General features: G+C 38.4%; 1 protein-coding gene across 1 annotated transcript in view; it reads left to right on the top strand.

The window, feature by feature from the left end:
* FAM185A (family with sequence similarity 185 member A) overlaps positions 1–13,795 on the top strand; it is a 35,554-nt gene that overhangs the window by 895 nt on the left and 20,864 nt on the right. The window contains exons 2-4 of the mRNA XM_030237916.2: positions 5,380–5,489; positions 8,688–8,780; positions 13,115–13,253. Coding sequence (XP_030093776.2) covers positions 5,380–5,489; positions 8,688–8,780; positions 13,115–13,253 — 342 coding nt within the window. The remainder of the gene's footprint in view (positions 1–5,379; positions 5,490–8,687; positions 8,781–13,114; positions 13,254–13,795) is intronic.

Below are 13,795 nucleotides of genomic sequence, written 5' to 3' on the forward strand. Positions count from 1 at the left end.
CCGGCAGGGTTTGTGTGCGCAGTGGCTCTCCGCAGGATCGAAAGAGCCTGGGAGGTAACGGTGCAGATGAAATACCAGGAAGGGCTCCCTTGTCCACTACAAACATTGCATTATCTTTTTGGGCACAGGGCTATAATCTTGTGTGGGTTTTTTGTGTGGAACACAGTATGGGAGAGCAGCTGTAGTGGCTGAAGCCAATAAACATCTCTGCTGAACTGACAGTAAAGTTCTGACGGTGGCCTTGAGTTTAGAGAGTACAAACTCAGAGGTCTTGTTCAGTCACTAATGTGGTTTTGGGTTTTTCCTATGCATTTGGGCAATTTCCTATACAGTGCAGAATGTTTCATCGTGCTGGAAAAACTTTTTGATGTACAATGCACCTGGTCTGTTGTTTTCTTAAAGTTATTGACGACTGCTGCATTATTTTATTTAATGCCCTGCTGCAGTTGTGGTACGAGAAATTAGGAATAATCCCACTGTGGTTATTGTTCATACATGTAATCTATGACTTTTGTAGAATATGATGTTACATACAGCAAAGACATTCTGCACCTTTTATCTTACTTTACTTTTTTTCCCACCCTGTGTCTTAGTGAAAATTCTGCAATGTGCTTTTTTCCCCCTTTGTTTTCTTTTAGAAGGATCTGAACTATATATAATTCAAAATGGAGAAGTCCTATGGGTTTGACATAACATCATTCTCACATTTTCCAGTCTTACTCATCCCTATAATTTAATTTTTTTTAAACACTGCTTATAACTGAAGGGGTGTTTCTTAAATATGGGTATTACAACTTAGGGTCTGTTTTATTTCCTAGCAACTAATATATGCACAAATATTCTGTAACTAAATACAGAATATTTGTGCATATAATCTCAGACTTCTCAGTGTGCTTTGCTCTGTCAGAATGGCTGTACTGATTCCTGCCATGACTCCAGCAGCCACTGTCCTGTCTCTGGCCATAAACAGATGCTCAGGGAAGGGTAAGAACAGAACAAATGTATATGATATTTTATCTAAGCATTCTCTTAGCTGTCAACCATTTTCATCACAGGATTTTCAGAGCCTGATACAGCTCAATCCCTCAGTGGATCTCTGCTGAGGGTCCCTTTACACATGGAAGCAGTTTCAGGGTGAGAGCTTCCTGGTCAGCTCTTGTCAGAGTCCCACAGTTTAATTCCCTGCTGCTTTATCATTTGAGTATGTGGTATTCCAAGGTCCTCCTGCAATTTGTCTGTGAGTTTTTAACTAGTCTGAATAATTTGGTGCCATTGATATAAGTTTTCAGCCTTGTTATTTGTGCTGATTTCCAGCTTCTTGTACTGTTGAAGGTGGTGCACAGCTTATACCTGAAAGACAATATAGAACTGAGGATATTGTTAAAGACATTTGAAAATCCAAGTTGGTTCTCTTAGATCAGCTGTTACCTCTTTCTTCATTGGCTATGTCACTGAACTGTAGCTGGACTGTCTTCTCCAAGAGTCTTGTAGCCTTGACTCTTACCTGAGAATTTTCACTTGCTATCTTACAGCTCTTCTTTTGTTTTTTTTTTCCCTTCCCTTTCTTGACAAGCACAAAGATTACCTTGGCTTGTTTGTAGCACGTTCACAGAGTCCATCCCATAATTACTGAAAATCAAGCAAACCCAGTGTCTCATTTATTACCCTTCAGTTCTCAGGTGTGTCTTGTTACTGTAGTCCTTTACTATTTCAGTTTCTCCAGGATTTCTGAGTGACTGTTACAAGTCACTCCAGAGCTGGTTATTCTCAAGGTGCAGAATTCATTGTGTTCTGATGTGAAGAATTTCAGCCTTCATAAAGGGTTTCAATGTGAGGAATCCTGAAAGTCTTGATAATGAATCCTGATTGATGGAAAACAATAATTTTGCTTTTTTTCCTGTCTCTGAGATTTTTACTATATTCTAAATCTCAGCCAGCACTGCAGAGAGTCTTAGGGGCTTTCTTCTTGAAACAGGTTTTCTTTTTTTGTAGGTTTCTAAGCTGTTCCACTTGGGTTTGTGGTAAGCTTGTGCAATTCAAGTTCCCTGGACCACCTGTGGATTGTAATGTCCTTCCACAAGTGGCTCTTTGTCACCCCATAATTAGCAGGATGTTAGTATTGCTGTCATCCAGGTGCATCTAGAGATATATTTACAAAAATGTAAGGGTATGGGGTTTTGGTGTTTTAAGTTTCTACTCAGTGAAGCAGAATTTTTGCCTGCACTGGGATTTTACTTTTAAGTGTTTTCAGCTCTAGTTTGGTTTTTTTTTTTTGATCTTCTGAGCATTAGTTTGTGCTTGAGTTGCTCCATTTATTTATTTAGAAAAGAATTATCCATGAAATATCATTGCATAATCAAAAGATCTTATCCCTTGTAAAAACACATCTCAAACCAGAAAGGAGCTGTTGTTGCTCTGCAAACACTTTGGCTTTTCTCTGCCTTTCCTTGGATGTGTGAGGAAGATAGCTCTGTTCTGCTCAGGTGGTTCTTCCTGAGCTCTCTCAGTCCCTTAACTGCAAGAATTGAGAGGTTGATGTGAATCTCTTTTCAGTGTTCTTGTTTTCTTCACTTTGGAAGTTGAGGCATTTCATAACAGCTTTCACAATTTAGCTTGGAGCTTATCCAGGAAGCTGCAAGTTATCAAAGCTCCTTAGAGCCTGAATGAAGAGCATGTGTGGAAGATGCTGTGCTTAAATATGCATTTTAAACCAAAGGCAACCTCCAAGCTGCTTAGCAGGACAAGTACCAAAAGATCCTCTGTTTATCTTAGTGTCTGTTTTTGAGCTCTGTTTAGGATTTCAATACCATACATGATCTGACAATCTTCTCTGATACATCTAACCTTCACTGATGGCAGATGTCAAGGAATTTCTGTTTAATCAAGCTTATTTATTTTTTGCATGTGTTAATTAAACTTGAAACCAGCCCTTTGATTTCTGGATACTGTACATTGACTGCATGAGTATGCAGAAGTAAGCTGTACTGAGGGCTTGCATAACCATAATTTGAGATAATTCTAGTAGTCTAGAGCTGCTGAGTCATCTGAAAAGAAATCATTATCCAGTCTATTTCAAGTATTATAGCTTAAGGCAGCTTAATAACTGGGGTGCTTAAATACCCTGGGGGACCTCTGCCTACATTCTGATACCAAAGTGTTTCAGTTTTCCTAAATACCTTAATTTCTGTTAGTCTTTTACACCACAAAGATCTTCATGCATTCTTTGGAGCTTATTTGGCTAAAGTTGGCTTCAGCCCTTGTCCTTGCAAGGGAGGAATCAAACTGGCTATTTTTGGAGTTTTGGCACTGAAACAGATTGTGTCTTGTTCCTCCTTGTTAAAATTTCATTGGCAATATTATCCAGCTTTCAGTCTGTGTCTTTATGGACTTGTTTATCCTTGGTTTGGGAACTCAGAAGGAAAGAGGCAGAGGGGCTCAATCCTTGTTCACTAATTTTTGCCATATAAAGGCTACCAAAGTGGTGTGACTGCAGAGGATCAAGGCACAAAGTGTATTCCAGAAGTCCCTGGTGTTTCTTAATGACTTGTTTATTACTTTCCAGATTTCTGGGTCTTCTTTTAGCACCCATCTTTGATAGCTAGGATTACACTACTAGTCTACCTTTTCAAATGATGGCAGTTGTACACTCTACAGGATCAGAAGTTTTTTATTAACCTTATTCTTGTAAAAGTCTTAGTGAGTTTGTATCATGGCTAAACTGAGCACTCTCAAGCCTTTTCCTTGTCCCTTATAAGAGCAGGAGGGTTTCAAGCTGATTGAATTCAAAAATTTGCACAAGCAAACTGGCTTTTGGGACTCTCTTCTCAGAAAGCAGAGTAGCAGAAGTCTTGGTTGTAGACCATGCCAAGCACTGTGCAGTTGTCCAGTAGGTGAATTGAGAATCTGGGCAAGACAGCTTATTCAAAAAAACAGCATTGCTTTCCAGTTTACCTCTTATAGCCTTTTTTCCTTAAGGAATTGTCAACTTTTGAATGGGGTCTACATCCTTCACCTCTTGGCTTACTGCGGCCATAAGGAGCATGCTTGCTGCAAAGATGTTGTGTTTTAGCTCTGTCTCTTGGAGTCTCCTAGTTTGTCAGGTGACAAAACTTCCACTTGTTGTTAATTGGAGCTCTCAGTCTTTCATCTTCATGGTCTGCAAGCTTACTGTTGTCATGGTTCCAGGAGGCAGGACAGGAGGACACTGCTGTCCTGGGCAGCAGTGTGACAGTATTGATCTTCAGGCTCTGCTGGGTCACAGGTCTGACTTGGGAATCTACTCAGGCCAAAGCTTGTGTTGCACATTCTGATTGTTTCTTTTCATCTTAGCAGGCGGTGGCAGTGAAGGAAAGACTTTCTCATGTGCTTAAATGAAGGTTTCTTTACCAAATAATCTCCTTTCCTTCAGGGAGTGATGGGGCTCACTATCTGATCCTGACAGATCTTAGTTCTTCACTTGTGTCTTGCAGCAAACACTTCTGATTGCTGTTCAATTTTTCTTCTTTTTACCTTCTATCCTTCGAAGAACAAAATCACGTTTTTCCTCTCCTGCCTTTACCTTTTGCCAGCCACTATGGTGGTCATTTATACAAATGATTAATAGAAATTATTATTAATATAGACAGAATCCCCAGACTCAAACATTCTCAAATTTCTTCCCATTCCTTAAACCCAAGGTTGAGACAAGCAGGAAAATGCTTTTCAAGCCCCTGCATCTTATCTACAAGAACTGGTGATTTTTCCCTGTGGGAGTCTGTGAACAGCAGCAAGGTGAGGTGACTCAGACTAGAGGCAAACATGCTTCTTCATGCCAGGGGAATGTCAGGCTCTGCAAAGGCTGGGGAGAGTGAGGCACACCAGCACTTCTCTGCCTGGTTTTGGCTAGTGCAGCAGCAAGGCCTGTGTATTTGTGCTGTTGAACCTTATCACCCTGCATGTGGCCTCAGACACCTGCCAACCTTCCACCCCAAAGTGTGTGTCAGGGTGCCCAAGTGTCTGAGTAGAATTTCTAGTGGAATTGGTGGCTGGGGTAGATAGGAGCTGGAGGTGGAGTTAAAAAGAAAAAAGATGAGACTTCACTAAAGGTTCACACCCTGCTGATTCCTTGCCACAGGTTACAGTCATTCTTCTTCTTCTTAATGTTCTCTCTTGGAGTTGGATGGCTCAAACACTGGCTTACTAAACTTTCAGCATCCCTAGCTGGTAGTGACTTCTCTCACTGTTCAAGTGTGTGGCCCGACACTGCAAGCAGGTTTTTAGTAACAAAGAAACTGCTCTTTTTCCTTACTATGTTTGGTTACTGTGTAACATGATCAAATACTATGTCAAAGCTATCTGACCTTTTTCTTTCTGTTGCTAATAAAACTCTTTTCATTCTAGATTTGGATATCAAAACATCTGGGACTGGCTGCGTGAAGGTTCAGAAAATAGAATGTGATAACTGCAGAATAGAAACAGAGAAGGGGACGAGTGTCTTGCAGTCAATAAAGGTAAAAGAACCCTCCCCCACTCTTTGAGAAGGGATATATTGTTAAAACTTATGAACCAGCTCTGGAGATGGGAAGTACTCTGGTATTTCTCATTGCAACACTCATATTGCTGTGTGTGCAGCACCTCACCTTTAATTATTGCATACAATTGCAGCACAAAGTCAAAACCAATGAATAATGAGGAGTCAGAAGTCCATGTATCTGTGATAGCAAAGGCAGCAGGAACAGTGACAGCAGTAAGCCTAATCCCTGTCTTCCCTACCCCTCAAAGAAAAAAAAATTGCCTGGGATTTCCTGTTTAGTAGGTTAATAGTTGTGCCTGCTCAATCAGGACTTTGCAGCTTGCTGCTGATATTTTTGTATGTGGATGGGTTTTTTTCTTCTTTAATAATTGGTATATCAGAGCTAATGACAATCCCTTTAAGTTAATTTTCAATCAGAAGTTACACATTACATGTCCAAAATACCTGACTGAAATACATCTGATATATACTGTATGTATCATAGGCATGAGGTTGTTTTTTCAGTCTTCAGACTTCAAGTTTGCTGACATAAGCTGTTGTAAAATTAATCACAGTTTATCTGACTTAGGTGCTATTTGGAATCAAATTCACTTGATTGTTTGGGGTTGAACCTGCAGGAATTGGTATAAATTCAAAAGAAGGGTCAATTTTTTTGAGATATGAAAAATTTTTGAACATTTTTCTCTATTGTGGTAAGACACAATTTTGTAACAGTCATGGGGAAAACTGAGCTTAGGGAGGGGTATGTAATATACAATAGAGCTAAATGTGCTCTACTGCTGGGGAACTATAGACACCTTAAACCTTCCAGATTCTGTGTAATTGTATTTTTACTCTTCTAAAAGGTACCTAAAATCTAACAGAAGTTAATAGCACGATGTGATGCCCGTCTAAACTTTTCATTAAAAATTATGTTATGTAATAATGACAGCACCAGTGCATAAGAAACTGCATAATATGAGAAAACAAGGTGGTTTTGGCCAGTAATAATGACAGTAATTATGGCATGCCATCACATCAGGAATTTTTTGTGGTGTCATGGAAAAAGATGGTTTTGAGGAAAGACCACTAACTTATCTTCTGGGAATCTTATCTCAAATACAATCCAAGATGTGAAATATCTTGAATTTTAAAAATTAAGAGCTGAATTTTAGTCTAATCTTGTTTTTGAGTAGTAAGGTGAATGAACTATTTTTTTCTGATAAACTTCAGGAATTATATTCTGTATTATCAGAGAAGCAGAATTATTTGGGAGAAACAGAAGTATTAGCCTTCAGGGTTTTCCAAAACTACTAGAAATGTTATGGACCAGATGCTGTAGTGAAGCATAAGAGCTGATTCCCTTTCTGGGAATTTGCTTTACTGAGCAAAGTGAAGTGACAGTGCCCTCCCCTGGATGGATTAAATCTCTTTTAATATTAGTTTGCTGTTATTAACAGACCTCATTACCTAACAAAGCAGGAGAGCCTTTCTTTTCAGGAGAGAGAAAAGATTGTTGATAAATGATTTTAAATGAAAAAAATCTGATCACATAGAGATTATTCAAGAACACCAGCAAACAGCTTCACAACTGCAAATTTTATTAACTTGCAAGAAGCTGTTAGTATAAATTATAATTCAAAAAAATATGCTGGGTTTTTTTTATACCATCTATAGTGTCTTTACAAAAGACTTAGGGATTTGACATCTACTTTGCTTAATCATGCATACTAGTAATGGAACAGAGAGGAGGAGTCTCTGTGAGGCTTATTAATGGATTTTTTTCTGGCAGTTTTGCTGTGGTAGACATTACCCAGGCAGTGAGATTTGTTGAGGGTGGTTTTGTAGAATTGTTTTGTTTTGTTTGGGTGGTGGTTGTTTTTTAATTGGCTGAAGTCCAGTTCACCCTATCCCTTCCAAAAGGGAAGGGATAGGGAATTCCAAAACACAGTTATGGCATTTTGGTCTTCTTCAGAGTATGAATTATTCACAAATTCTTTATTGGGACAGCAGTACTTCTTATTTTTAATTTTTATTTGGTTGTGCTTCTTATGATGACAGTGCTACCAGGGAAACCTTTTAATTATGCTTCCATGTTCCTCAATTACTCCTGACTCCTTCACTGTGCTGCTGATAACAAGAATTTCCAGGCATCTCACACTGGCAAAAGACCTGCTGTGCTTCCTCAGCACACACCTTGTCTGAGCCTGATTCATCCTGCACCAGTGTCCTTCTCTTCTTCTGAACAAATTTTTCTGGTTTTCCTCTGAGGTCTGTTAAGGTCTTGAAAACCTTTTGCCTCTTTCTTATTCAAAATTTTGTCCTTTGCTTAGAGAAGCCCTATGAAAAATTAGTGCTTTTTTTCTTTCAGCTGGTGGAATATTTCCTCTTAGTGAAAAAGCTGCTCCACCACTGTAACGGGTTTCTTCTCCCAGCAAATCCCTCTGTCTTAGGTTTCTCTAGAGATACCTACCTCTGACAGCCTGGTTGGGTTTTTTTTTTTAGGGAGCTGTTCTAATGATTTGGGATGGGGGGAATTAGTGCCTATGTTTGGTTTGGTTTGGTGGTTTTTTTTTTTATTTTTACTGAACTGTTAGTGGCCACACTGGTGTGCCCTTGCTACACACTGGTTTTTCCAATCTTGCAAGTTCCCATATTCTCCTCGAGTTACATATTTGGAGGATGTGCTGTTTAACCATTATTCTGATAACAAGCATGGTGTACCTGCCTCAAAGGAGCTGTGATGGCAGATTGAAACATTTAATTCATCATGTTACTGTATAAGGAGAGAAAAATCTATTTATTTAAATCTGATTTTTAAGATTTTTTCTCTTTTACAGATGGCTGTATTTTATTCTCAAGATCTGGTGGGGGTTTTTGGTTTTTTGAGATTGTTTTATCTGTATTTCTGTACTTTTTTTTTCTCTTGTTGGTTGTATGCAGCAACAGCTTGAAGGTATAAGGGCTATAGATCAGTTGTTACTTGAAACCTGGCTAATTTGTTAAAAACTGGAGATTTGCCTTATGCAAAACAATTTTATTAAAATTTGTGTGCAGTGAAACACTGTAGAATCTGGTTCTGCTTGCAGGACTAAGGCTTCTTATTCCTGATTAATGTGGTACAACTTGAAAAACAAGATTGCCATAACTAGAGAACCAGTTATCCTAACTGTATGATTTTTAAATTTTTTTTCAGAGCCATAAAATTGATATAAGGACAAATGGTGGCAAAGTAATTGGTCTTGGAACACTTTATGGCAATACAGATATTTGTGCAACAGAAAAAGGGGTAAGTAGGAAGTAAAACTTTGTCTTCAATGGCTCATTCTCCTCATTTGTTGTAAAAGAACTAAATTAAAAAATGTGTCAAAGAATATGTAAATAACTCTCATTGTAACTTCAGTGTTTCTTAGGTTTGTCTGTTAAATTATATTATCCTGTGCTTGATTTGGATTGATCAACAGACTCCACAGAAAGCAGGAATCAGTGTGTGATCATTCCATCAGTACAGAGATCGTTCTACTGATACAACCCATCAGCTTTAATTACATAGACCCCTCAGGGCATTCTTAAACTTTCTCCTTGGCTGGTATGCAGGCATTTGGACTCTGCAGAAGGCTCAGGAGTTTTAGTGATAGTGGCTTGATATTTGTAAATGCTGTACACTTCTGGTGTTACGTAAGAATGGAAGAGTAGAAGGTTTTGCAGCTGAGGAAATGTAATCACAGGTAATCTTGCTATGAGATGCAGTGGGAAGAATCACAAACAGAACAGTTTTGTAGAGAACTAGCTTGGTTTTTTTCAGTAGATGGCAGTATGAGACTAACCACAAACTACTGTACTCTGCTTTTGTTTCTTGATATAAGTAGGCAATTCTCCTTTATTTAAAATAATGTAGGGCTGAACTCCCTGCAGTTCTCATACTCAGTCTTGTTTTTAGGTATTGTAATGGCCATGCCAGTGCTTGCATTAGGATTCATTGGCTCTGAGATGTTGCTGTGTGAACATGTGGAGCCAAGCCAAGGCTGGGCTGTGTGCTCTGTCAGAATCCATGGGCACCCTTGAAACCAGCAGCACTGGGAAGAATCAGAGTGGGGGTAACCCTCCCTTGCCAGGATAGATTGGAGGCCAATCTAGTAAGTTCCAGGCATCCCAAGCCACCTCTGAAGTGCTGTGTGGCACTGCTGTACACCTTGTGGGTTGGGTTCCCAGGTCAGTTCACTGTCCTAGAGCCAGCTGTGAGCTGTTCCTAATGCCCTGCTGTCAACTAAGCAACTTGCCACTGGATCCTCCAAAAACTGGCAGCATTAATTTATCTGGGTTTCTTTGCAAGTGGGTGTTAGACTGCCTTTTATGTGATAAATGTAATAACTGTATCTGTATGGGAAAATAGAGTTCAGAAAATTGTTTTACTTTGAGCCTTTAAATGCTTTTCAAAATTAGCTCTTTTCAGAAACATCATCCTTCTGAAACAATAAAACAAATGTCATATAGATTAGGTTGAAGTCCTTCTTTGTGATCATAAATATTTGTATGTAGTATGTAATATTACAAGAAATCAATCTTAGAGTTGTAAAGCTGTAGTAACTTGAGTGAAGTGAGTCATTTCAGCACGAATTCACAGCTACAGAACAATATTTTGGCTTATGTTATTGAACAATACTTTGGTTTATGTTATTGAACAATATTTTGGCTTATGTTATTGAAATTCTCACTAACAAGCTCTGTAGTGTGGTTAGGAAGGACAGATTTCTTTTCTCAACTGGCCACTTCTGTTAATAATCAGTCAGCCTTATGTCTCCTCTGTGTGTTTGTATGAGATGTTTCTTCCATCAGTTGCAGTCATCATTATGTAATTATGGCTCTGTCAGCATTTCCAGCCCCCTCCTGGAGATGGGGAGGGAGAGGATGTGGTGAAAGGCACTAAGCACTTGGAAAATTAATATTTTTTAAGGGGGAAAGTGGGAGAAGACACTAGTAGAACATTTGAGCAATGATAGCAGAAAAAGGCCAAGAGCAGGAATATGTGGAGGAGCTGTATATGTCTCATTTAAATATAGCAAGATGTTAGTTTTTATCTTGAAAATGTGTTCAGGTGTAAAACCTTCTCAGTCTGACTTATGCAGGTGAGACCAATGGAACTTGAGCATGTGCTCAGTTTCAGGAACTGCTACCCCCGAGGCTCTATGCCCAAGGGAAGGAATTTTTTTCCAGAAGATCTGGTGGATCAATGGACAAAAAGAAAGAGATTTGTTTGCCTGGGGAGTTATTAGCTAATCTGTGCCATGGAGACTTTTCTATAACACTTGCTTTGTTGAGCCAGACAGCTGTGTTCTGCCAAAACTCCACAAGAGTTAAAGAATTTGGGATTGAAAGCATATTTATTTTCATTGAAAAGCAATCCTATTTTTCCATGCTTTCCCCATCTAAAATACTTTTTTATTCTTCTACTTGAGCAGTCTGACTCCCCCTTCCTCCATTCCCCTACCCTGATTTGGGTTATTCTGAAACAAACTTCTTTGTATTGGTAGTTTTTGTTTTATTGTTTATAGTAACTTCTTTTGATCTGGAGCTCAGACAACTCTTTTTATTGCTGTGCAACTTGAAGAAAGGCAATTGAGGCTGGTAAAAGAGTTGGTATGTGAGATTTTTTAAAAAGTGCTTTATTGTAAACAAATTAATATATCCAATTAGAGTTAAAACTTGCATTCTGTAGGAAGAGAGATAGCTTTTTGAGCTTCCCTTTGCCTGGTTAGGAATGCCACAAGGCAGCCAGTTTGTATCCAAACTATGCAGCTATTTTTATTTTATTTCTCTCCTTGAAAGTGTGTTTTGCACTACTTTCATTGTGCTGATATCAGTGATGGCCCTCAAATGGGAAATGCTCTTTGCAAGTCATTTAACTCTTAGACCAGGTGAGATCCTAGAGCCTAAAATGAGAGTGTGCCTTGCCCTGTCCTTGCTGCTGTGGCCATGTGTCACCCTAGGACAGATGCAATGTCAATTAGTGTTTAGGATCTGTGGTTATGAGGGTTTTGTTGCAAGCAGTAGAAGATGAAAAATTAAATTATCTGTTTCAGTAGTGACAAGCTGTGCCTTTGTTCCTGGATTTAGTTTCTCTCTGTAGCACAGTTCTAAGCAGCAGCACCTGCAGTGATTGTAGGCATTGACTGTCACATGTTTCTAATTCTGCCATAGGTTATGCATAGCATTTTGATTTTCTTAAAGTTTAATGGATTTTTCTAAGTTATTGGAGATGTAATCAGTATTGTAGCATCATGGGAGAAGTCTCAAGCCAGTAGTCCATTCTGTAATCTCATCATTTAGTAGTTCAGTATGAATGGATGGCTAAGGCCACAGTATCATTTGGCTGGCATATAGTCCATACTAAACCAGCCTCTTCAGCTCAGTTTTTGGGGTACAATGCAGTCCTGAGTTTGTGCAGTACTAGCAGTTATTTGTCAGAATATCTCTTGCTTCATCCATAGCTTATTCTTTATATAGCATTAGACTGGAAGGGTTGACAGACTCATTTTTTTATATCAACTTTTTTTGCACAAGATGGCAATGCTAAAATGGCAAGGAGGATTTCAAAATAATTTGAGTGAGGCACAGTTTGATCTAGAAAGCCATGTATTTTTTCACATAATGAATAAAGGCTTTGTGCAATTCATTGAAAGTCTGCATAAGCAAAAAAAACAAATTGAGTGGGGGTTCAGGTATGAGCTATTGCATTCTTCAATCATAAATCAAATTTAACTGAATAGAATTCAGTTTCATATGGTTGCTGCACAAGCATGTGAATCATTCTGTTTTGTTCAAATACATTGATGTTTTATCATGTGGCTCATCACTTTTACGTAGGTAATCTCATCTGTCACCTTTTATTTTCCAAATCCATAGTGCAACTTTTCTATCCTTTATATTCTATGCTTTCTCTCTGTTTCTGTTGCAAAGAAGTAGAAATGGAGATCTTATCCCTTGTTTTTCAAGGCTCTGCATGTCTTGAGGCTTAAGTCTAAGAATAGAAGCCTGAGTAACCAAGGTAATAGGGAAATTATGCTGAGAAAAAGGGCAGCTGGGTGGGGCTTTTTTGCAAACCTTCACCAAAGATATATCTACAAAGTAAGCCAGTTAAAAATCTTCATAAATAGCTGTGTGTAACAAAGACAGAGGATGTTTCAATTTGTGGTGGCAGAAAATTGATCACCAATGCTCCAAGTGTCATAATGCTAAACAAAGATTCAGTCTTCATAATTAAAGTGAATAATTCTTTTTGCTTTTCAAAATGAAGTGTTTAATTTTGCTTTTCAAAATGAAGTGTTTAATTTTGAAAATTAAATTAGGCTTTTCTTTCCTCTGTTTGTGACTACTTGTGTTCTTCACCTGAACTATGGATGTAATAACTCATAGGAATGTAGTGAAGAATCATTAGTTCCTAAGTTAGAGCTCTCAGATGAAAAGGTTTTTTGTTTTGTCTTGTGTAGCTTTTAGCTAAGAACCTGATTCCATTTTTCCTGCACCAACAACTGCTTTCCATTTGTTTTTTGTCTTAACAGTGTTACTTCCCACTGCTTTTTCAAATTGTGATGACAAATTGTTGATTGTGTTTATTTCTTCTAGAGTGTAAATATAGAGAAGCTGCAGGGGACAACCATCAATATATCTACTGAAGATGGGCTGCTGAAAACTAAATATCTCTATGCAGAATCAGCATCTCTGTCTTCAGAATCTGGTGATATTATGCTGGGAAGTGTTCATGGTAAGGAGGAAGTCTGTCACAAATTAAGCTGCTTTGAAGGTGTTCAGTAATGTTCAGTAACAAATGGACTAGTGCAGTGGACTGTCACTAAATCAGCTGTGCACAATATGCAAGGAAAACAGTTCTATTTCTCTTAGAGACAATTGATTTTTTCCACCTAGCAGACTGTATTTTTGAAAATAGTTTCATAAGCACACTTGTTAATAGCAAAAAGCATATATTATATGACAGAAATGTCACACATACTAAGAACATCAAAATAGTCTAAAATTCAGCAATGAAAATGATACTAAAAGTTGTTAGCAGGCTTCTCTTCCCCTCTCCCCATCCTTTATTTTCTTCATAGGAGAAGCAACTCTTAGACAGAACATCTACTGAGAACTGTTGTAGGAGAGAGCCATAATTAGAAGTTTTTATTAGAAATAGCCTGTGTGTTTGCTGGCACCTTGTATTAAGAGTGGTGACAGTTTCTGTTTTTAGAAAAAGTTCTTAGCAGTCTGTAAACCATCCACTCTTTGGTGTCCTTCCCCTATATCTAAAAC

The sequence above is a fragment of the Serinus canaria genome, chromosome 1A (assembly GCF_022539315.1).
Source record: "Serinus canaria isolate serCan28SL12 chromosome 1A, serCan2020, whole genome shotgun sequence".
Lineage (NCBI taxonomy): Eukaryota > Metazoa > Chordata > Aves > Passeriformes > Fringillidae > Serinus > Serinus canaria.